A 21433-nucleotide genomic window follows, 5' to 3' on the forward strand; every position below is an offset into this window, starting at 1 on the left:
CCGGCAAGCCCAATGTCGTCAAAAATACTGAATTTGTCGTGAATTTTTCAGTCCTGCCGTTCTAGCGACGCCCACTCCGGCGGCTAGGTGGCGCTAATGCGCCTTGAACCACCATTTCACCAAGTCCACCACGAGCAAGAAGATCCTCAGATGTTTTCACGGTGAGTAGTTTTAATTTTCTAGATATTTCCCACATTTCTGCCACAGTTTGTAGGCGACCAACAGCCAGGACGTGCCCACCTTTGTTAAATGTTTATCACCGACGCGTTTCTTGCTGAACTGTGTACGAAAGATTTGTTTGCGCCATCATTGTGGCTGGTGTGACAGTTTCCAGCGCTTGGCCGCCGCCATGTTGGCTCCTGTCGCTCTCCGAGGTCCTGGCAAAGACAACAAATCGAATTCCAAAACCAGAATACATTCACACGCGTTTATGTGTCCCAAAGGGTTTATTTCTTCGCCGAAACGTTCTCGTTTTAGTCCGCATTGACTTAAGACGCTGACGAGCAGCATTTCGTTTGGCTAGCGAAAGCTCCTTGCTGAAAATGAGAATACGAATGTATGGCGAATATTCGAGAATACGTCGAGACGGGACAGCATTATGAAAAGTGGCTAGCACGTGCCTCACAGGTTTGAGGTTCTGGGTTCGAATGTTTGTGTGGCTTTCCTCTCCCGTACCAACAAAACTCTTAGCATGTTAGCTTCATCCAAGACTCTAAATATCCTTCGCTGAGAGTGTAAGTAAGACTACTTGTTTGTTCTTTATCTTCCCTGAAATTGTGGTTTGTCTCGACTTCGTTTTCCAGCATTGAGGGAGCAGAAGAGATCAGCGGGATGAGCCATTAGCTGCATTAGCTACGTTAGCATCACTAGCCTCTGATAGCACATCGGGACATCACTCATAGGTTTGTATTCTTGATTGACGACACTTCAACAAACACTCTGTGAAGATGTGTTCACTGAATGCCAGCTGCTCTGGAGAGTCGCACCTTGTATTTGACAACAACTACATAGAATGTAGTTAACTCATTCACATGCAGCCATTTTCAATGAAGCAACCCCCTTTGCTCTCGCCTGTTTTACTGGATTTCGACTGATTTTGCAAGGCCTACAGAATATTTTGTTCTACCACGGAACCTACCGAAAGAAAGATTAGTCTCTTCTTTTATCAGGAAAAAAAAGTATATTTCTATCTATTTCCGTTTTGCAGCAATTGGCATTAGAATATAGCTAAGTTTCATCATTATTCACAAATCAGTTTAAAACAGTGGGGAAAAGAGCCTTTTGCAACATGGCCCTGGCTGATCTCTTATACACTGCTGCCACCTCCTGGCCGTATTTGTAATAACTACCATTGCTTAAAGCATTCTCTTCAGTTCAGAGGCTGCATCAAAGCCTTTTGTATGCTCTAGCATAGGGAAAAAATATAATACTTCTTTGGGCGCGTGGTAATATTTAAAATAGAACGTATTTATACGTTTTTGGGAGCAAATGAGTTAAGAGAAGAAGCACTGTTGTTACAAGTACTCTCCGTAGTAGTGACTGTCCTGACAATAATATTTTATGACCAAATTGTTCAGAAATTCAGGTCATTCCAAAGGGTTCACATACTTTCTCTTGTAATAATCAACCTGTTAATTGATTGATTTGTATCAGGGACAGTACATATTAATAAACATTTCAGTAAATATGCCCGAATTAACCAAAAGGCTATTTTCCATCTGTTAACCTTCAGTAGGCACCATGACGTCCTCCATGCTGCGCCGACAGCTGAAGAACCTGGTCCAGAACTACTCTGAGGCCGAGGTCAAGGTAGGTCACACCTGTCTGGAATGCTGTGGATGAAGGAGGACCGCGGGCTGACGCGGCCTGTGGCGCAGGTTCGGGAAGCCACGTCCAACGACCCGTGGGGCCCGTCCAGCTCGCAGATGGCCGACATCTCGGACCTGACCTACAACGTGGTGGCCTGCAACGAGATCATGACCATGCTGTGGAAGAGACTCAAGGACGACAGGAACTGGCGGCACATCCACAAGGTGACGACCACAATGTGGACGGCTGGCATGCGCCGCAACAATGACAAAACACACACAGCATTGAAAATGGTATTGTGTGTGTGTGAAGTCCTTAACGCTGCTGGAGTACCTGCTGAAGACGGGCGACGACCGCGTGCTCCTCAAGATGAAGGACAACATCTACATCGTCAAAGCCCTCACCGAGTACCGATTTGTGGAGAAAGACGGCAAAGATCAGGTGAGCGCCACAACGCTGCCTCGTTCACCGCTAGCTGGACCAAACATCGACGAAGCTTCACATCAGAACGGGCGCGTCCCAAAACTGACCCATCCGTAACCCGAATACATAACCAACCACAGGTTCCCCAAAAAAACCTCGCAGCTACACAAAACACACGCAGGCACCAAAAACCTTTTCCACATGCACCAAAACAAGCATTAACACACTGAAACACACCCACACAGACCCAAATAATACAAGCGCACCACAATCTTCTCACGCACACCCAAAAAAAACTCTTCAAACCACACACAAATTCACACATTGAAGCAATGTCATACACATAAAAAAAAAAAATCACAGCGAAAATCTCACATACACTAAAAAAATATCTTAAACACACTTGACAAAACCCCCAAAAAAACTCGCACACAAAAAAACAAAAACTCTCAGCCAACAAATCTTTTCTCACACACAGACTGAAAAACATTTCACGCTCGCCAAAAAATGTCTTCTACACAATAAAAAACTTTTACTCAAACCAGCTTGAAATTTAGTGCGGACTCGATTTTCTTGATTTTTATTTATTTTTAAAGTGTAATTGATGTGCAATTACAGTAGGTGGCAGCGGCAGTCTCATTTAATGTTTTTTTTTTGTGTGTGGGGGTTCCAGGCAAATTGATGCGCTTCAAATCTTTTCTTACAGTCGTTCAAGTTACTCTTTGTTTTAAGGCGTTTTATATTTATTAAATTTTTCTTGGTATGTTTCCTATAATAATAAGGATGCAGGGCTGGACTGATAACAATTTGATAGACAAATGTTACTATCTCCAGTCACAGAAAAGAGTTGGGGGCATTTTTTACTTCTATGTAAGAGACAATAATGGAGAAGCACTGCGCTGACATGAACAAGACGTGCGTGTCCAGGGTACAAATGTGCGAGAGAAGGCCAAAGTCGTCCTGGTCTTGATGGAGGACGACGACAAACTCAAGGAGGAGCGAGACTTTGCCGTCAAGACCCGAGAGAAGACGTCCAAAGGTTCCGCAGGTAAGCGCTAAAGCACCCGCTTGTGTCGGCGATGGCCCCGGCGGGTGATGTCGAACCTGAACCAAAACATCGAACCCGCCGTTCTCACCGCAGCCTCGTCCTCGGACGCCGTCAAGGACGCCACCTACAAGCCGTGCTACGTTCCCGGCACCTCGGGCCTCCCGTCGCTGGACAACATTCCGTCGGTGGCCGACCTCACCGCCTCCTTCAACGCCCGCAAGGAGGAACGCGTCAAGCAGGAGCAGCAGAAAAAGGAGGCCGAACGCAGGGTGAGGAGGCCAACCTTGACTTTTCAGCCCTTTCATCTCGTCCGTTTTCATTGTCGGGAGGATTTCATCCCACAATTCATTCACAAGCCATTTGAGCAAAGTAGTGGACATCGAGCGTCGCCAACGTAGCATTTGGATTGCAATCGTTAGCAACGTTTTTGCCACAATTTACAGACTTGGGACATAACGCAAGCATATCGTCTGAGAAGTTTCTAAATTAGCAACTCAAGTGCTACATTGGCAACTCGACTCAAATGCTTCATACATTGAAAAAAAAATAGTGGACATGATTAACAATTGAACAGAAGATGACACTTAAACATACAAAAGCAAAGTTAGTTTTTCTGAAATGTGATTTTTGTGGAAAAATAACAAAGATTTGCTTTTTAAGCCATATCACTCGTCTCAAGTTGTTCCGCTAAGAAAACTGGAGGCCATATTAGTCACAAACAAAATGGTGGCACATCTTGCATCTCCTTCTTTTCTTTTTTCTTTTTAAAGCAAAACATATTTTTGTGCGTCATGCAGGCCAAAATGTCCGAAGATGAGCTGAAATGGGAAGATGCTGGCATAGGGGGCGCTGTTGCGGCTCAGGCCTGGTCAGGCGACAAGACCGAGGAGGACGGAGAGGAAGATGCCAAAGCAGACCTCTGGGGGGCCCCCAGGGTGGCCCCCGATCCTTGGGGCGCACCATCAGATTCAGGTGCTGCTAAAACTGACGAGAATTCTTTGGAGTCTGCCAGCGCTCAAGTTGGCCACGACAAAGACAAACCTTGCCATCCTTTCAAAGCACAAACAGACGCACAAGACCCCTTTGTGGCCCACAACGACGCCCCGGATCACGCAGAATCCATCGAAGACCAGTCCAAAAAGCAAGAGGATCCCTTCACTTTGTCAAATAATGACCCCTTTCACGCCCCCAAAGACGACCCATTGAACACCCCCCAAAATGACCCATTCAACGCCCCGAAAGACGACCCCTTTAACGCCCCAAAAGACGACCCCTTCAACGCCCCAAAAGACGACCCATTCAACGCCCCAAAAGACGACCCCTTTAACGCCCCAAAAGACGACCCCTTCAACGCCCCAAAAGACGACCCATTCAACGCCCCAAAAGACGACCCCTTTAACGCCCCAAAAGACAACCCATTCAACGCCCCAAAAGACGACCCCTTTAACGCCCCAAAAGACGACGACCCCTTTAACACCCCAAAAGACGACCCATTCAGCGCCCCAAAAGACGACCCCTTTAACGCCCCAAAAGCCGACCCCTTCAACGCCCCAAAAGCCGACCCCTTCAACGCCCCAAAAGCCGACCCATTCAACGCCCCAAAAGACGACGACCCGTTCAACACCTCAAAAGACGACCCCTTTAACGCCTCAAAAGATGACGCGTTGAATATCCCCCAAGATGACCCCTTTAACACCCCCAAAGACGACCCCTTCAACGCCCCGAAAGATGACCCGTTGAATACCCCCCAAAATGACCCCTTTAACGCCCCCAAAGACGACAAGCTGAACACAGCTAAAGATGACCCCTTCAGCGCCTCAAATGACGAGTCATTCAACGCCCCGAAAGGTGACCCCTTTGCAGCCCCTCTCGTCTCAACTTCCTGTGCAGAAAGTCCACCTGCTGCAACCACACCCCCAAAAGACGACGGGTCCTTCAGCACCCCAAAAGACGACCCCTTCAGCGCCCCAAAAGACGACCCTTTCTCAGCAGCCGGTGTCGCTGCTGAAGTGACAGCGCCCTCTAAGGACGACCCTTTCTCCGCCCCGTCCGACAAGGACCCCTTTTCTGCCCCCCCCAAAGACGCACCCTTTGAAGAGGAAGGCGGAGCGTCGGATCCCTTTGCCGCGCCCCCGCTGAGCTCTTCCCAAAGCGGGGGGGACGCGTGGGGGTCTCTGTCGGACTCGGCGCCCCCCGCCGACTCGGACCCGTGGGGAGACGACGCGTCTTCGCTTGTTGACAATTGTGACCCATTTGGGGACGCCTCCAAAGTCCAAAGTGACCCCTGGGGTGCTCCAGGTGAGAACTTCTTCTTAGATGAGATTTAGAACAAGATGATCACATTCACTGTGAAAAACACAACATTTTAAATGTAAGATGAATGCAAATATGCAGCATAAACATTTATATTTTTAGGACTAAATAATACTTATATACGCTGTATATAAGTATTGTTTAGTCAAATTGGCCATTTTAAAGAATGTATCACTATTTTCCGAACAAAATAAGCTTGCATTTGAGCTGTCCTCCTTTGCTAAAGGTTGTGCTGATGCAAAAGATGCCTGGGGGGCTCCGACAGGCTCCTCCCCCACCAGCGACCCCTTCGGAGACTCCAAAAGCAGAGGCGGAGGTAATGCTTTCCTGTTTTTATTTCCATCTCTATTATTGTGATTGTTATCGTGGTTGTGTGAATGCTGAACTATAGCAACGATTTTTCCTTTTTCCCCACAATTTCAAATTTTCCATTCCAAATAAAAAAAAAAATCCCACGGAACCCGATATTGACGTTTTGATTTCGGGCGGAGATCATTACAACCCCGACATTCTTGAGCAAGCGCTTGCAGCCGCATGGGCGCACGCCTGAACACAAGGAAAATTGCATCCTTTATTGATGATGATGATGATGATGATGATTATAATTAATATGGAATTTGTTTCTTTATTGCTGCTTGAAGAAAACTCCTTTTAGAATCTCAACTCAATCAGAGGAGGCGTTGCTTTACGGGCTGGGCGGTGAGGGGGCGGGGCTTCTGCACTCCGACCGCCTGAAACCGACCGCGCCCCCCCCTCTCAGCATGCCCCCCCAGGACAAAGACTCAACCGACCCCCATCCCTCACCCGAACTAAGGAGAGGTACAGTAGCCCCAGCGTGAGGGTGCTTGGCGTGCTTTTCATGATTACGGTCATGTGACAGGCAGGTAGCGGTGGGGGCGGTGTGGTTAGTTTGTCTGGTTGGCTCCTCCCACTCTCCTTGTACTTTTCTGGTAGTTGTGCGTGTAGTCTAGTGTATTTGTTTCATGTGTTGAAGTTATGTAGTTGTTAGCGTTAGCATTGTGCTAACTCTTCAGCCCTCCCTGCTGGAACAAATTAATTGTCCACAAGATGGTGGCATGACCGGGACCCGCGTTTACATTTTGTCTTATAAACTCAATACCCTCTCAACAGGCAAACGCTTAACGCACGTACACAAATACTTACACACATTGTTCACACGCACACGCATACATGCACATTTACATTTACATGAATGCACACAAAAAATGTACCCGGTTACAAACTTGTTTTGATGCATGTGTCCAACGAAGAGAGTGTGTTGCGTGTGCGTGTGCGTGTGCGTGTGCGTGTGCGTGTGCGTGTGCGTGACCATACAGGCAAGTGTAAAATACAATCAGAAGTATTTATCGATTAATAGCTTGAATATTTATTGACGCGATCGCACTGCAAATATGAAAAGTTCAGGTTGTTGTTGTTGTTTAGTGATGATGATGATGATGAAGAAAACGTTTTGTCATAAATCATCTCAGTAACCAGCAGTGTCTTTTTTTTTTTTTTGTAATCATTCGACTTTGTCCGCAACTTGTTAACGACATGCTGTCGGCGAGTGTATGAGACGACGCGATCATGCAGGGAAGAGCAATCAAATCGAGCGCCGAATTCAAATGAAGGATGCTCGTTAACGCAGTCTCATAAACGCTTCCAAATGTTGTTCTTCGCAACGCAGGAAGTGATTCACGAATCACATCATGACCCCAAAAATACATAAAAACACAAATGATTTATTTCTAGTAATTTAACACAATTAAATCATATCATCTTTTGTCATCATTTTATATGAAAACGTTTTTTTTTATGTTTGCAGTGTGTGTGTGTGTTGTAGGAATTAAAGTGTACAGGATGCGTTTACTTATTTGTATTTATTTATATTTGAACGTTTTCTCTTATTTGGTCTTGGGTTGAAAGACGTTTCTTTCTGTGACCACGAGAGGGCGACAAAGACGTGACGTGTCTACAGTTGTACACAGAAAAGTGAAATGAGTCATCGCATACATTCATATTGATCTGCTGTGATGTCGTCAAAGTGTTGATTTGGTTGTTTCTGGTTTATTTTTCTACAACGGATGAACATTCCATGGAGTACACGTGTGTGTGTGTGTGTGTGTGCATTAATCATTATTGTGATGTAAATAGTGACCTGATTATGTTGTATATTTATGTATATTATTATTAATTATTATGATTACGGGGTAACTATTTATTTATTTATTGAATATTCATCAGTTGGGTAAGCTTCTGATTCTTCTAGTTTTGACCTCAAAGAAATGATGATGATGATGATGAAGGTGATGATGAGGATGTTGTGCTTTATGATAAATCAACAGAATAAACAAATATGTTGCATATTGTTGTTCTTTATTTAATAAAAAAAAAAAATTGCAGTGCACCCAATAGAACCCTTCAAAAAGTCCATCCTGTTTTAGACTCCGTGTCATATTTCAGCATTTTTATTTTGGGAGTCCGAATTGCAATAAGATGTTGTCGCATCCCGTCAGTCATGTTTCATCATCTCGTTTTACATTCCGTCATAATTTTTGGATTTTCTGTCATGTTTCAGCATTCTCCCATGGTTTAGGGATGGCGGTTATATTTCAGGATTCAATGCCATGTTCAAGCATTCCATCATGCTTTAGGATCCAGGATTCCTGTTGTGTTTCAGCATTTCATGTGGTGTTTCCCATGTTTCAGCATTGCGTCATGTTTTCACATCCGTTCAGCATTCTGCCATGTTTCTGCTTCTTGTGTTTCATGCCATGTTTCAGCATTCTACCGTGTGTTACGATCGCTGTCATATTTCAGGGTTCCATGTCTCCCAGCTCAGTGGCTTCGTGGTGGCGTGTCCACCCTGAGACTGTGAGGTCGTGGGTTCAATCCCCGGCCAGGTCCTACCAAAGACTATAAAAAATGGGACTCAATGCCGCCATGCTTGACACTCAGCATTGAAAGGGTTGAAATTGCGGGGGGGGGTAAGATCTCACCAAATGATTCCCGAGCCAGGCTCCTGCTGCTGCTCACCACTCTCTCAAATGCAGAGAACGAATTTTGTGTGACAATCGGTGGTCCTTTAACTTTGTGTTTCAGCATTCCATGTTTTTTATTTCAACACTCTGTGATGTTTCAGCATTTCATGCCAGACCTCAGCATGTGTCATTTCAACATTTGCTGCCATGTTTCAGAATTTCATGATGGGGCTTCAGCATTCCGTGTGTTTTCAACATTTTCTGTCATGTTTCAGCATGCGTGTGCATGTACAGTAAAGGCTGCAGCTGTGACTCGTGAAACACTCGCTGCCCGTCCAGAATGAAGAAGTCGAACTTCATCACGCACGCACGCACGCTGTCCACTTGGACCTTGTGGACGTGGGCCCGTGGAGTTCATCAAGTTGATCTTGCCTCGCTGCCGACTTGATTGCCGCTATAAGAGCAGGAGGTCAGAGTTGACGTGCGAGTGGGCGTGGTCCAAGTGGAGCCGGTGGGAGGCGACAGATGGACTTGTGATGACTTGCGATGATGACTTGCGAGGATTATGCCAAGGAAAGCGGCGGGCTTTGCCGCACCAGCGCCAACACTTCGGACGGACGACGGCGACAGAAAAGTCCTCGCGCGGGTGAGTCGCAAACACATTGGGATGGAAAAGTATGTCATGTGCTTTCAGTAGGCTAGAGCGTCATGTTTCGGCATTCCATGTTATTGTTTCAACAGTTGAAGTCATATTTTAGCGTTCTGTTCGTGATTTCCATGTCTTAGCATATCATGTCATGTTTCAGCATTCCATGATGATTCAAAATATTCCCGTTTCCGCATTCCAAACATTCCATGTTGTGTTTTAATTGTGACTCTTATCTAATGCTACGCTAGCTTTGCTAACCATGTGCGTTTCATGTTCTCGGTCAGGGTGAGGTTGAGGTGGTGAAGGTCCAGACCAAGACCAAGAAATGAATCCAATCCAGTGGAGCCAGTGAGATCAAGACGGATTAGCATCCTGGAGGCGACCTCTGACCTCGGCGAGAAAGCGCAGGAGTGGTCAGATTGGTCTCAACGATCCCCGGATCGCGTTGAAGACGTTCATCTTCATCCCGGGATGCCGCAGCGGGATGGGATAGAGCGGCCCGTTTCGACCATCATGTGCCGTGACCGATCGTCAGGTGAGCCGTGCAAGAAGTAAAACAAATCCTGTTTTTTTCCCAAGCTAGCAAATTGATCATTTCAATGATGTCCATTCTGAAATGAACATGCAGCTGTCGCTTTCTGTAGTTGATTGTACAGGATTTGACATTCAGTCATCTTTAGCAAAAACTAGAGCTACTTGAAATACTTCCTGTTTTCATTCTCCTTTCAAATTTAGACTGTCAAACAAAATAGTATGCTGCCATCCATTGGTGAACAGTGAAATGACACCCAAAATCAACGGGCGGCATGTATTTGTGGTTGGTGAGATATTCCTAACGTGAAATGTTTGATTTGTCTCGATAACGGTTTGGCAAACGGCGATGTAGCGAGGACCTTCCTCCAGGTAGTCGGGAAAGTTCGGCAAATGTGAGGGCAAAAGCGGCGTCCGCACATCTGGATCTGCCATCGACTCAATCTCAAGTCCCCTAATCTCCTTCCCCGGATTTGCGGTCTCCGGCCTCCCTCGCCATGCCGCCGTGTCTCTGAGCCTCGTCCCCAGCCGGGAACAAGAAGCGGCGGCGGCGGCGGCCGCCATGTTGGAAAAGATGTCCCGCCGGCAGCGCTCGCTGCTGTCGTTGGCGTTGACCTCGCTGGCCCTCAGCTTGTCCGTGTCGGCCTTCTGCACGTCGTACTGGTGCGAGGGCACCCACAAGGTGGTCAAGCCGCTCTGCCTGTCGCCCGTCAAGATGAAGAACTGCGGCCAGAACAACAGCCAGCCCTACACCACAGGTCAGAGCGCCGCCACCTGCTGGCCAATTTCAGCCAACTTCCTGGCTTCTTTTCAATCCTTTTCCCAAAGTGGTCAAACATTCTCGCGTGAACACACGAAGGTGCTGTTTCGACACATGCTGAGGTTGTTTTATCGAACGGTGGACTGCAACGGATTCCCGTAATCCCTGAAAGCTTTGTTGCTAATCTCTCAACTCTTGTGGATTGTGGCAGGCTTATCTTTTTTCTCCCCCCCCCCCGAGCATGTGCTATACAATGTTTCAAATGTGTGGAATCCACATGTGGAGCGCGCCCCTCCTCAGTAATCATCAGATTAAGAGTTTCTAGATGAAGGGCGGCGCCCTCGCCAGGAAACGACCCGGCGCTCAATCCTGCTTAAATCTTGACGTCACACTGCTAGGTGGCTAACGTGTTAGCGTTAGGAGATGGCTTGAGAAAACCCGCCGTTCTGTAATCTAGCGCTTCTCAAACCCGGTCCTCGAGTACCCCGAGCCAGCCCGTTTTTCATGTCTCCTTCAGCCAACTGAGAATCATGCAGAGCTGGCTGATTAGTTGACCATTTGAAACACCTGTGTCGGCTGTTGGAGACACGGAAAACGGGCTGGGTGGGGCCACTCGAGGACCGGGGTTCGAGAAACACTGATCTGCTCCACTGAGCGTTTACATCAGGCTTCCCCAATTCTGGCCCAGAAGGGCCAGAGTCCTGCAGGGATGAGATGTTTCTGTCCTCCAACACACCTGAGCCTGATCATCGGCAAGATAACGAACCGTTATGTTGGCATGTTGGAGGACATAAACATCTACAGCCTGCAGGACTCCGGCCCTCCAGGACCAGGATTGAGCAAATGGTTCATTAAAATACTATATTCTCTCTTCTTGACCTCGTTCAATTTTGTTGTTTTTGTCGATTTGAAAGAATTTTACATATTTTTATCTAAGAAAAGTGGGCTGTGAAAATATTGGTCTGTGGTGCGCGGATGACAAACACACTGCGCTGAATTCTATTCGTTGACGGTGTCCGACATCTTGCCGGTTGTCCTTCGTGGAGAAGCGGTCGTGCGCAAGCTACGCTGTCATTAATGGTCATGGGTGTGGGGGGGGCGCGAGGGGGCCGCGTGGAGGTGCGAGGCTTGGCCTCAGCAACGGCTGCATGCGTGTCCCCCGAGAAGCAAAGATGTGAACGTTGTCCCGCGCAGAGGCCCCCACGCCGGACCCCCGCAAGCCGCCGTCCAACGTGACGCTGACGCCGCTGCAGCGGGAGCAGCTGGCCGTCCTCCGGAGGAAGCAGCTGGCCAACGCCGTCCACTACATCTGGGAGACGGGCGAGGACAAGTACATGCTGCGCTACTTCCACACCGGATTCTGGCTCTCCTGCGAGAAGCACAACGAAGGTGAGCGCCGTTGCCGTGACCTCGGAACCCTCAGCCTGATGCTGACTCACGTCTCAGATTTTGTATTCAATTTTTGGGCTGACCTTGGACTCGAGTCTGGCGCGGGTCTCGGAGACTAATTCTGTCCGTACCTGGGGAGGCGTGTCCTGTAGGTCTTGTTGTTCCTTGTTGCAGGTGAGGACCAGGAGGAAAAGTGCCGCAGCTTCATCGAGCTGACCCCGGGAGAGACTCAAGGTCAGTGGCGGCCCCCCGCCTTAACGCGCCTCACCATGTTGACCAGCTCGTGTGTCCCCCCCCAAACCCGCCCTCGCGCAGGCGTCCTGTGGCTGTCGGTGGTCAGCGAGTTCATGTACATCGGCCTGCTGGCCACGGGCTTCCTGCTCATGTGGGTGGAGGCCATCTGCTTGTGCGCCAAGCGGGAGATGAACGCCCTCAAGATCAACGCCTTCGCCGCAATGTGCACGGTGCTCTCAGGTGCCCCCCCCCACCCCCCCCCCCCCCCTTCAGCTGGGCAAGGCGCCAAATGATCGCAAATTTTGAATGAATGCATTCATCTGTGAAGGACGTAGGATGTCATTCATTTTGATTTGATTCAAATTTTTGGTGCAAATATGCTTCAAAAAAAATTGTAATTATTAAAAATGATGAAAATGAAAAAATGGTGTAGCCAAAAATGATCATAATAAGAAAAAAAAACAATTGAAGCAAGCAAGAAACAAAACGTAACATCATGTTAAGCAAGAGAAAACCAAAAGGTGAGACGGTCACCAACTCAGTCTTTGCTAGTAAGTTAGTCAGACGGGTTCGAAAAAGGACAAAGTGCAAACTTTGATATTTCTACCCCTTCATCTCCTTTTCAACATCAAAATATCAAAAGGAATTTTGGATTATTTGTCCATTTTTTTTATTATTTGACCTAATGAGGATAAATACACTTGTTATTCATATTAAATAATAAACCATATATATATACTTGGCTTATACATAACAGCCATAATAAAACCGTAATATGATCACGATCACAATAATAACAACAATAATCCTTATTCTTATTATCACCATTATAGTAGAACCAAAGTGGTTCCCATAATAGAAGCATCATTTCTTTCTTCCTCCCTATACTTTTTTTTTTTTTATTTATACTGATTTTATATTTTCGTTTGGAATTCAAGTCGAAATTTCTGGTGCTTGCAGGCATGATGGGCATGGTGGCGCACATGATGTACACCACCGTCTTCCAGATGACCGTCAGCATCGGACCCAAAGACTGGAGGCCGCAGACGTGGGACTACGGGTGGTCCTTTGCGTACGTCCGCACACGCGTCATCATCATCATCATCATCATCTTCATCGCCCTTCTCTCCGCCCCTCAGCCTGGCGTGGCTGTCGTTCAGCTGCTGCATGGCGGCCGCCGTGGCCACGCTCAATTCCTACACCAAAACCATCATCGAGATGAAGCACCGCGCCCGCATGCGTCTGGAGGAGGTCCGCGCCGCCGCCCGCGCCCCCTCCTACGAGGAGGTGGTCCGCGCTGGGGGCGGAGTCTACTCTGTCAGCCAGCTGATCCAGCTGGGTCAGCAGGGGGCGCTCATGGACCCCCTGTGGCCCCGGGGGGCGGGCCCCGCCGTGGGGCCGCTGGCCGGCGGGGCCCTGGTGGGGATGGGAGTGGCGGGGATGGGGGCCGTGATGGGGCCCGGGGGGCGGCCGGCGGACCCCCGGGGCGGCGTGCTGGTGCTGGAGGGCTGCGGCGTGGACGGGTGCGAAGACTGCGAACGGGAGCTGGACCAGATGGACTACCTGCATGAGGACGGGGACGGCTCGCTATGCTAGCGCGGCTTTGCTGACACCCGCTGGTCTGGAGAGGAACTGAACGTCGGTCAGGCTGGCAGCACAAGGCGATTGACGGGAAAACTTTTCCAGACTGCGAGTCAGCGTTTTGGAGAAAGAACTCGTTGAAGAACTTGGGCTCGGTTACAAGAGGTGACGAGCAAGCACTCGGGTTTGACGACTACTAAACTTTTTTTTTTTTTTTTTGTTATCAACTGAGATGTGTCAATATTTGAATTGTGTGTTGAGTAAACAAATGGATTCCTCGCACCCACAGCAAACAAGTCCCTGCGTGTTTTTCCCCCCCACCACTTTATGGCATGGTTGGCAGGATGTGGAAGGAAAAACCATATCGGGGCTTGCTGCTCTTCAACACGGCAAAACGCGTCTGGAGGAGGTAAGATTGTGTTTAACAGCCTTGTGCACTCGCGTTGTACTTTTCACAATTTGGTGCGTTTCGTTTGGGACTCGCGGACGCTTTTTTGGAAGACCAACTTAACCCTACCAAAAATACTAAAGATTGTTTTGCCCTCAAATTTCTACATTTTTTGATTAAACTCAAGCCATTCAAACTTTAAATTGTTCATTTTTTCCCAACCACATTTTTTTTTTTCAAATAAAAGCCAAAATTGGGATTTAAAAAAAAATCAAGTTATTCCAACTTTAAAATGTTCAGTTTATCCCTACCAATTTTTTATTTTTTTTCAAAATAAGATTTTTGGGGGTTGCTTTCTCCTCTAATTTCAAAATGTTTTGACTAATTTCAAGTGTTCCAACTTCAAGGTGTGGCGACCGCATTTTTATTATTTTCAAAATTTCAATGTAAAAGTCCACATTTAAAAAGTTGGAATTTGTACCTGTAATTTCCAAATCACTCTGTTGATTCCAACTTCAAACTTTTTCACCAAATGCAGCTTTGACCTTGCAGCAGTTCCATTCCAGAATTTTCTACTTTATTGTATACACCAACTGTTTTTTTTTTTTTTTCTCCTCTCTCAATAGTTGATTTGGAGTCAATCAAGTGACGTCATGGTGCTGACCGCTCACGCTCACCTTTTGTGAGGTTCGGGTTTCCAATGCGGTCTCCAGCCTCGTTGGCAGCGCACGCGGAATGAAAACGTACTTTACGGAAAACGTGCGTTACCTTAAAGGGCCAGCATGAGAAAATCTCTCGTGTAAAGTTTGGGGTTTAGCGGCCGCGTTTAATGAGCGCGGCAGCAAAGAATGAGAGCTTTGGACCTGAGACAGATGCTGCGCACAAGATTACAGCAATAATCTGCACAAAGCGAGCGGGCGATTGACAGATCAGCAAGGTCGCTCTGCGGCCTCTAATTGGAAGAGAAAAAAGTTGATGTAACAACAGCAGGAGGATTCGGGTCAAGAAGACGGCAGATGTGGAAGCGGAGCAGGTCTCGGGACCAAATCAATCTTTTTCTTGAGATGAGGGACGGAAAGAAAACACCTTCAAATAGGGGAGGAAGCTTTGCAGATGGGTCAGTATATTAGGAACGGCTGTTTCTTTTGCCATCTATGCATGAAGGAGGAATTTTGGCAAATATGTTTAGTACACAGAAAATGGAAGAGAAGACGCCCATCAATAGGATCATTCGTGTGTATGGAAACAACAAATTTTTTTTCCACTGTCAAAGAATGAACTGTCGTTTCAATCAACCTTTATTGACAAGAAAACAAGAACACACGATGCGATTTTGTCATGTGACCAAAAACAGGAAAAAATATTGTTGTTTACTCCTGTCATCATCAGCCTTTTATTCTGGAAAGAATTAGGAACGCTTTGCGACGATATCTTTGCTATATTGTTAGACACACAAAAAAAAAAATAATAATGAAAAACTTGATTTATTTGAGGCTGTCACATGTATGTGATGATTTTCATTGGCCTGAAGCTAAAGTAGGGAGGAGTCATTTGGGGTTTAACGCTTGTCTTCACATGCACTTAAAAAAAAAAAAAAAATCATGGATACGACATAAGCATCGATTGCAAATCAAAGCTACAACTGACGGAGTCCCGCCACCGCGTTTGCTACTTGGTGGAAGGCTGATACTGGATCAGGCGCAGGGCCTCGTCGTTCTCCAGGACCCCCTGGATGAACTCGCCTTCGGCCACGCGCTCTGAAAAAGACCACACGCACGTGACACAGGTGCGTCCCGCCGGGGCCGGCCGCGGGTCTCCCCCTCACCGTTGTCGCCCTTGTCGAAGAACTTCCACAGCTTCTCCGCCCTTTTCTCGGCGCTGTTCTCGTCGGCCGGAAGTTTGGGCACCTCCTCTTTGGGGATCAGCTTGAAAATGGCCTGCAACACATGCATCGTCATTGTGGGGTCCTCTCCCAACCCAATGGCTGCAGGTTCGATCCCCGGCCCGGCCCGGCCGCTGTGATCAAGGGCTTCACTTGACACCGATTGGATCAGGATCGGCGAAATCGGCTGCAGTGTCTTTATTTGCTCAGCGATCAGCCAAATAAGACATTACGTCTTATATTTCATGTTTATCAGCATTTTATTCAAATCATTTCTTTCATTTGCTATTCGTGGGCGGGGACAGTCCTTATGCCCCGCAAATGGCAGCGGTCGACTGGAGAGTACATATAAAAAATATATATATATTTTTTTTTTTAATAGATCTATTGCTCGGTCTTCTGATCTTTTTTTTCTTCTTTTTTTTTTTTTCAAACTCGCTGATCGCTGATGGGCCGAAAAATCCTGATGGTACGAAGGCCCGCGTCATGAGAGTTTCGTGCGCGATTTGAGGCTGCAAAAGCCCCAAAACGCCAACGCAATGTTTTTGCCACTCGCGTAATCTGTCAGCGGCACCAGAAGCCGCCGAGCGGATTAGCAGTCGATTACCGGATGAGCTCTTCGGGCTCGCGGGCGGACGGCTCGGTTCTCTCATCACGTCCACTTGCAGCCCCCAAATTCAAGTATTGATGACTACAAACGGCAAACTGACTTTCGCCCGGAAAGCACCTTGACATTGTGATTTGGAAACGCTTCATAGTTGAGCTTTCAAGTCAAGGGTCAAATGTGGACGCGAAACTCAAATCGTTTTTTGTCTTTGCAAGATTAGTGTCAATTAAAAAAAAAAAAAAAGATCCATTCAATGTGATTTAATTGAATTGCGGATAAATGAGACGTTTGACGGTGAGACAGAATCGGCGAAAGGCCGAAAGACTTGACGGAAGATGTCGAGACTTTGCCCGGAAGCTTTTGCTTGATTCCTTTTTTGATTTGTGTCGTGTGCGAGTTTGGCTTCGGCGTCAAGGACGCGAGAAAAAGAGATTTTCCAGGTGACCTGAAAAAAGCCTCGCTGGCTTAACGTGTTTATCGGCACCAATTAAAGTCTTAATCCTGCTTCTCCTGCATGTGGACTTTGCATCGCTTCAATCACGCTCACACGCCCTGCACGCACGTGCGCGTCCTGCACGCACGTGCGCACCCGTCACAAAAAAACCCCACTTGCGATAAAAGAGCAAAATGCAATTGGCATCGTTCCCTGGAGCCAAAAATCAATTCATTGTCACTTGACGGGAATCAAATGTGGGAGTTCGTGGAGGTTAGCCATGACCGATACTCGATTTTTGAAGAGTCACTGATACCAATACCCAGCACCGATACCACCACAAGACCTAAAAATATCCCAACGTAGCATTTTCTTTCAATTGCATCAAATGAATGGCAATTTTTCTATTCTCTTGTCATTTCTAGTTCCCGATGGTAAAGCAGCCACTAGAGGGCGATCAGCTGCTGTTGTGAGTATCGGTACATCTTTGACGATGTTCCCCGAGTGTGAGTTTGTGCTACTTTTTATTTATTTTTTTTTTTTTATTGTGATGCTGCAAACCAGATTTGATTCCAAATGACTGACAAAACAGTCCGTTTTGCCACCCTGTCATATTGGAGTAAAATCCAATGTGACGGAAAAAAAAGATGCACGCTTGGATGATCACCAGCCAATGGAAGGGATACGAAATGACATTGACGCCATTTTGAGTCGTGCAACTGAGTTTCATTTCGCTGCCAATGAATTTGATGGAAAATAATTTTTTTGGGACGAGCGCGGATCCCAATTTGCGATTTAGCTTCCAAGCTTACCGTGCAAATTTCCTTGACCTCGGACTTGGTGATGTATCCGTTCTTGTCGACGTCGAAGAGCGAGAAGGCCCACTCCAGCTTCCTGGTGGTCTTGCCGGTGGAGGTCATGTGCAGGGCGACGATGTACTCCTTGAAGTCCAGGGTGCCGTCGTCGTTGGTGTCGAAGGACCGGAAGACGTGCTGCGCGTACGTGTTGCCGTCGCTGTCCGGGAAGAACTTGCTGTAGATGGCCTGGAACTCCTCCTTGGTCAGGCGGCCGCTGGGGCACTGCCGCTTGAAGTTCTCGTACCACTGCGTGATCTCCGTCTCCGAGAACTTGGTGTGGAGCTTGAGGTCCTCCAGGATCTCCTTGGACACGGCGCTGCTCTTGGAGTTTCCCATGGCTGATGACCTGCGCGACACACACGCTCCAAATCACCTCGTTCACATTTTCAAACCTTTTCAAACAAGTCCGAGTCCGGCAGACTCCCGCGCGTCTCTCGTCCGTTCTCAGCCAGCTGCTCAAATCGCCGGCTGAGCTGCTGTGATTGGAGTCGCCCACCTGTGCTTGACGAAGATGACGATGACGACGATGATGATGATGATGTTGACGTTTGCCACCAAGGACAAGTTGATGATCTCGGAACTCTGCAGAAGAAATGGTCTCCGAGTCCGTCCTGGGAGGAGAAGATTCTGGAAGGGACACGCCCTCGTGAGCTCGATCGAACTTGATGATGTCGCCCCAATGGACGAAAACCGGCAAAACTTTCTGCCAAATGATTTGGCGTATTTGGGCATTTGTGTCTTACCTGCGTGTGTGGAAGAAGCAGATTGGTGCGGCACCGACGGGGATTTTTAGTCTGAGAAAATCCGCCTCCACCTGCTGGGCTGAGTCAATTAATCACCATCACCCTGAGGCGGAGCCACGGGAGAGCCCATGTGAGTCCCAACGCACACGCACACGCACACGCACGCGCACGCTAATGTGATGATTGTCACTTTTTGCTCAAGACCTCATTTTGGATTCAAAATGAAGCCCAAATGTCAAAGATGGTATTTTTTACCTAATCGCTCATTTTTTTTCCCTTTGCCCTGGTTGAGCTCCAGTGGCGAGCGCCCAACCGGCTCCTCGGATGGAATGTTTATGCTCATCAAAAATCGGGTTATTTTTCCCCTTTTAACTTGACAAGCCATGCTTATTTGTCTCATACATGATAAATGTGCAAAAAATAATAACTTTATATATTTATATATAGAGAGAGAGAGAAAGATAGGCTGTGTGTTTATTATGGGATGCATGAGAGTGGCTGTGGAAGTAAAATAAACATCAGCTGAAGCGATTAAACGAAAGCGAGACGTCGGCCCTGCAACTTTTGACCTTTCAGCGGGCCAAGACTTAGCGTTTAAATCCAGCAGGTGACGGCTCTGCGGCCGTTGGAGTCAGCTGACGGCCCAGGCACGCCATCTGCACCCTTTCCGCACTCGGGTGCAACTTCCTGCCTGTTGCATGATGGGAAAAGTCAGCAATTGGGCACTTGGCGCTGAGGTGAGGTTTGATGTTGCGTCGTCGTCCAAGCAAAGCTCCTGAAGGTCGCAAGGTCAGCACAAGGCTTGTGCTTGCGAGTGGAGGGAAAATGATTGACACGTCTTTCTCTGATTGGTTGTTTTGTTTGAAATGAAAGTTCTGATATCAGTTGGAGTCAACGTGCAAAGTCCTCCGAAAAATAAATACTCAAAAGTACACGTACCTGAAAAATCTACTTAAGGGCACTTAAGTGAACTATTTGTTGTTTGTAGCACTGCGTTTGTGTGTGCGGCTGCTTTGGACACGCTTACGGGAAAGGGAATCCTGTGATTGAAAAAGGGGGCGGAGAGATTAGCGGGAGGGAGTCGGGCGGCCAAGGTGGCGAGTTGAGGCGGCCTAAAGAGGATTTGGCAGCGGAACAAAGCAATGGCGGAAAAGGGAACGGAAAATGGGCCTTCAAATCTCATTGACCAGACTTTAGGGGGGGGGAATCTATTTTTAGAGGCCAAGTTCAAGCTCAAGGTCGTCACGGTGACGAGATGGTCTTCATCGCCGTGGTAAGAAGTGCTCAGGGAGGAAGCGCAACAGGATGAAGAAGAAGAAGAAGAAGAAGAAGAAGCTACATTCTATAGAATAAAAAAAGGCTTTATTGAAATGTAACATGAGACCATCGAGTGACGATACAAAATGTAAAAAAAAAAAAAATAAATAAAAAAGCAAAGGAGAGCAAGTGAAATGTTTGGCACACGCCGCCAACACTGACCGCCGCCAACACTGACCGCCGCCCCCTTCCCCGGCCGGGACTCAGCGGTGAATTCTGTAGGTGAGGATCTTGCGGCTGAGATTGCGAGCCAGACGGTCCACGGCGCTGCCCACGTGTCCCAGCTCCTTTTTGGACGTCAGGCCGTCAATGTTGCCGCTGTACCACAGAACCCAACCGCACAGCGACAGCAGCACCAGCAGAGCGCCTGCGCACACACAACATTTGGGGCGGGATTACAATCATCTTGCGGCAGGAAAAGGCTCTTTTTTCATTAAGTGTCAAAACATGACATTTGATTTTTTTTTCCTTCCCACTTTGACACTTCTGTGTGCACGCTCGTACCGCTGTAGACAAGAAAGTCTCCAAAGTCTCGTCCTTTCACCTCCAGTGGGGCGAAGACCCCCAGCAGCAGGGCGGTGCCCCCCAGCACGTCCATGAGCACGGCGATGGCCAGAGCCAGTTTGCAGTGGGACAGGCCGTCGCACAGGCCCATGATGGCGGACTGCAGGTGGGGGAGGGGGCGGGGAAAAAGCCACAACAAAATAATCGTTTTGGACAATAAAGTCATGGAAATGCTGCATTATGGATTCAACATATTCTGGGCTGTAAAATAAGATAAAGAGAGGTAACATTAACCATTATCATCTTAGTGTAAAGCTTTCTTAACTCCCTTGAAAGGTATTCTGAAAACACATTTTCTCATATGACTTCGTTTTTGTTCCCTAGACAAAAAAAAGGTAGATGTTAAAAGTTCATACGCACCAGTAGGACTTACTTGTTATACTTGCTCGCGGCACAGCAGGTCCGTCTTTAAACGTCTTTTTTTTCTCTTTTAAATCGCTCTTACCCACTTCCGCATTTTCTTACCTGTGCCCCGCCCAATCCATGCTTGACGTTTTTTTTCGGTTTCAAAAACTTTTTTTAAACAACAAACCTTATACAAATTAACAAAATACGTTTTAGGTTAAAAAAAAAAAGATATAAAGCTTAATAAAACCAATAATTAGTGACGGCCAAATCGAAACTGTGTTTTGGTACGTACCGGAACCAGGCGGAACTTGTGATTCGAATCGCGTTCCTAAATCTGTCTCGGAATCAGGATGTCACGTGACAGTTGTTTTTCGCGTTCCATTGCACCTCCAAACGTCACATTGTTTCAGCAAGTGCTTTTTCTAAAATTAAATAAAATCCGACCATTCCACTATATTAAAATGTCTTAAATCTGAAATAAATCCAACCTAAGTACACTTCGCATGTAAAATTGCCCTGCTGATTCATCGCCCCACGTGATAAAACGTCAACGTCCTCTTGAACGTAAATTGAGGA

General features: G+C 47.3%; 4 protein-coding genes across 9 annotated transcripts; 2 read left to right on the forward strand and 2 right to left on the reverse strand.

Moving 5' to 3' along the window:
* Positions 1-45: 45 nt before the first annotated feature.
* Positions 46-7957, forward strand: LOC144037333 (uncharacterized). 5 transcript variants are annotated; one of them, XM_077548733.1, is made up of 10 exons: positions 46-161; positions 804-902; positions 1733-1809; positions 1878-2033; positions 2122-2250; positions 3160-3280; positions 3374-3549; positions 4078-5578; positions 5820-5909; positions 6235-7957. In XM_077548733.1, exons 3-10 carry the CDS (start codon positions 1741-1743, stop codon positions 6246-6248), a joined length of 2256 nt encoding a protein of 751 aa, XP_077404859.1. In that variant the 5' UTR covers positions 46-161; positions 804-902; positions 1733-1740; the 3' UTR covers positions 6249-7957. The 5 variants fall into 5 exon arrangements, with proteins under 5 accessions (XP_077404859.1, XP_077404864.1, XP_077404863.1 ...); XM_077548737.1 differs by lacking the exon at positions 46-161 and adding an exon at positions 220-374; XM_077548735.1 differs by lacking the exon at positions 46-161 and adding an exon at positions 221-734.
* Positions 7958-8106: 149 nt separating this feature from the next.
* LOC144037334 (germ cell-specific gene 1-like protein) lies at positions 8107-14000 on the forward strand. The gene is made up of 7 exons (XM_077548739.1): positions 8107-9220; positions 9508-10512; positions 11709-11903; positions 12078-12137; positions 12219-12377; positions 13098-13209; positions 13277-14000. The coding sequence occupies exons 2-7, from the start codon at positions 10317-10319 to the stop codon at positions 13731-13733; spliced, it is 1179 nt and encodes a 392-aa protein (XP_077404865.1). The 5' UTR covers positions 8107-9220; positions 9508-10316; the 3' UTR covers positions 13734-14000.
* A 1386-nt stretch (positions 14001-15386) lies between these two features.
* LOC144037079 (visinin-like) lies at positions 15387-18785 on the reverse strand. Its single transcript, XM_077548210.1, has 5 exons — positions 18629-18785; positions 18382-18512; positions 17841-18231; positions 15932-16043; positions 15387-15863 (listed from the first exon to the last, which is right to left on the reverse strand). Exons 3-5 carry the CDS (start codon positions 18219-18221, stop codon positions 15775-15777), a joined length of 582 nt encoding a protein of 193 aa, XP_077404336.1. The 5' UTR covers positions 18222-18231; positions 18382-18512; positions 18629-18785; the 3' UTR covers positions 15387-15774.
* A 1183-nt stretch (positions 18786-19968) lies between these two features.
* Positions 19969-21227, reverse strand: LOC144037081 (transmembrane protein 238-like). Of its 2 annotated transcripts, none has more exons than XM_077548212.1 (3): positions 20870-21227; positions 20450-20609; positions 19969-20312 (listed from the first exon to the last, which is right to left on the reverse strand). In XM_077548212.1, exons 2-3 carry the CDS (start codon positions 20598-20600, stop codon positions 20149-20151), a joined length of 315 nt encoding a protein of 104 aa, XP_077404338.1. In that variant the 5' UTR covers positions 20601-20609; positions 20870-21227; the 3' UTR covers positions 19969-20148. The 2 variants fall into 2 exon arrangements, with proteins under 2 accessions (XP_077404338.1, XP_077404339.1); XM_077548213.1 differs by having other exon boundaries at positions 20883-21226.
* Between the last annotated feature and the right edge of the window lie 206 nt (positions 21228-21433).

This window comes from Vanacampus margaritifer, chromosome 17 (assembly GCF_051991255.1).
Source record: "Vanacampus margaritifer isolate UIUO_Vmar chromosome 17, RoL_Vmar_1.0, whole genome shotgun sequence".
Lineage (NCBI taxonomy): Eukaryota > Metazoa > Chordata > Actinopteri > Syngnathiformes > Syngnathidae > Vanacampus > Vanacampus margaritifer.

Excerpts from the sequence above, each read along its gene's own strand:
- LOC144037333 (XM_077548733.1), top strand. The coding sequence starts at position 1,741 with ATGACGTCCTCCATGCTGCGCCGACAGCTGAAGAACCTGGTCCAGAAC. Across the intron at positions 3,550-4,077 it reads AAAAGGAGGCCGAACGCAGG|GCCAAAATGTCCGAAGATGA; the intron begins GTGAGGAGGCCA and ends TGCGTCATGCAG. Across the intron at positions 5,579-5,819 it reads TGACCCCTGGGGTGCTCCAG|GTTGTGCTGATGCAAAAGAT; the intron begins GTGAGAACTTCT and ends CCTTTGCTAAAG.
- LOC144037334 (XM_077548739.1), top strand. The coding sequence starts at position 10,317 with ATGTTGGAAAAGATGTCCCGCCGGCAGCGCTCGCTGCTGTCGTTGGCG. Across the intron at positions 12,378-13,097 it reads AATGTGCACGGTGCTCTCAG|GCATGATGGGCATGGTGGCG; the intron begins GTGCCCCCCCCC and ends TGGTGCTTGCAG. Across the intron at positions 13,210-13,276 it reads GACTACGGGTGGTCCTTTGC|CCTGGCGTGGCTGTCGTTCA; the intron begins GTACGTCCGCAC and ends TCCGCCCCTCAG.
- LOC144037079 (XM_077548210.1), bottom strand. The coding sequence starts at position 18,221 with ATGGGAAACTCCAAGAGCAGCGCCGTGTCCAAGGAGATCCTGGAGGAC. Across the intron at positions 16,044-17,840 it reads AGGTCAAGGAAATTTGCACG|GCCATTTTCAAGCTGATCCC; the intron begins GTAAGCTTGGAA and ends CATGTGTTGCAG. Across the intron at positions 15,864-15,931 it reads CTTCGACAAGGGCGACAACG|AGCGCGTGGCCGAAGGCGAG; the intron begins GTGAGGGGGAGA and ends GGTCTTTTTCAG.
- LOC144037081 (XM_077548212.1), bottom strand. The coding sequence starts at position 20,600 with ATGGGCCTGTGCGACGGCCTGTCCCACTGCAAACTGGCTCTGGCCATC. Across the intron at positions 20,313-20,449 it reads AGACTTTCTTGTCTACAGCG|GCGCTCTGCTGGTGCTGCTG; the intron begins GTACGAGCGTGC and ends GTGTGTGCGCAG.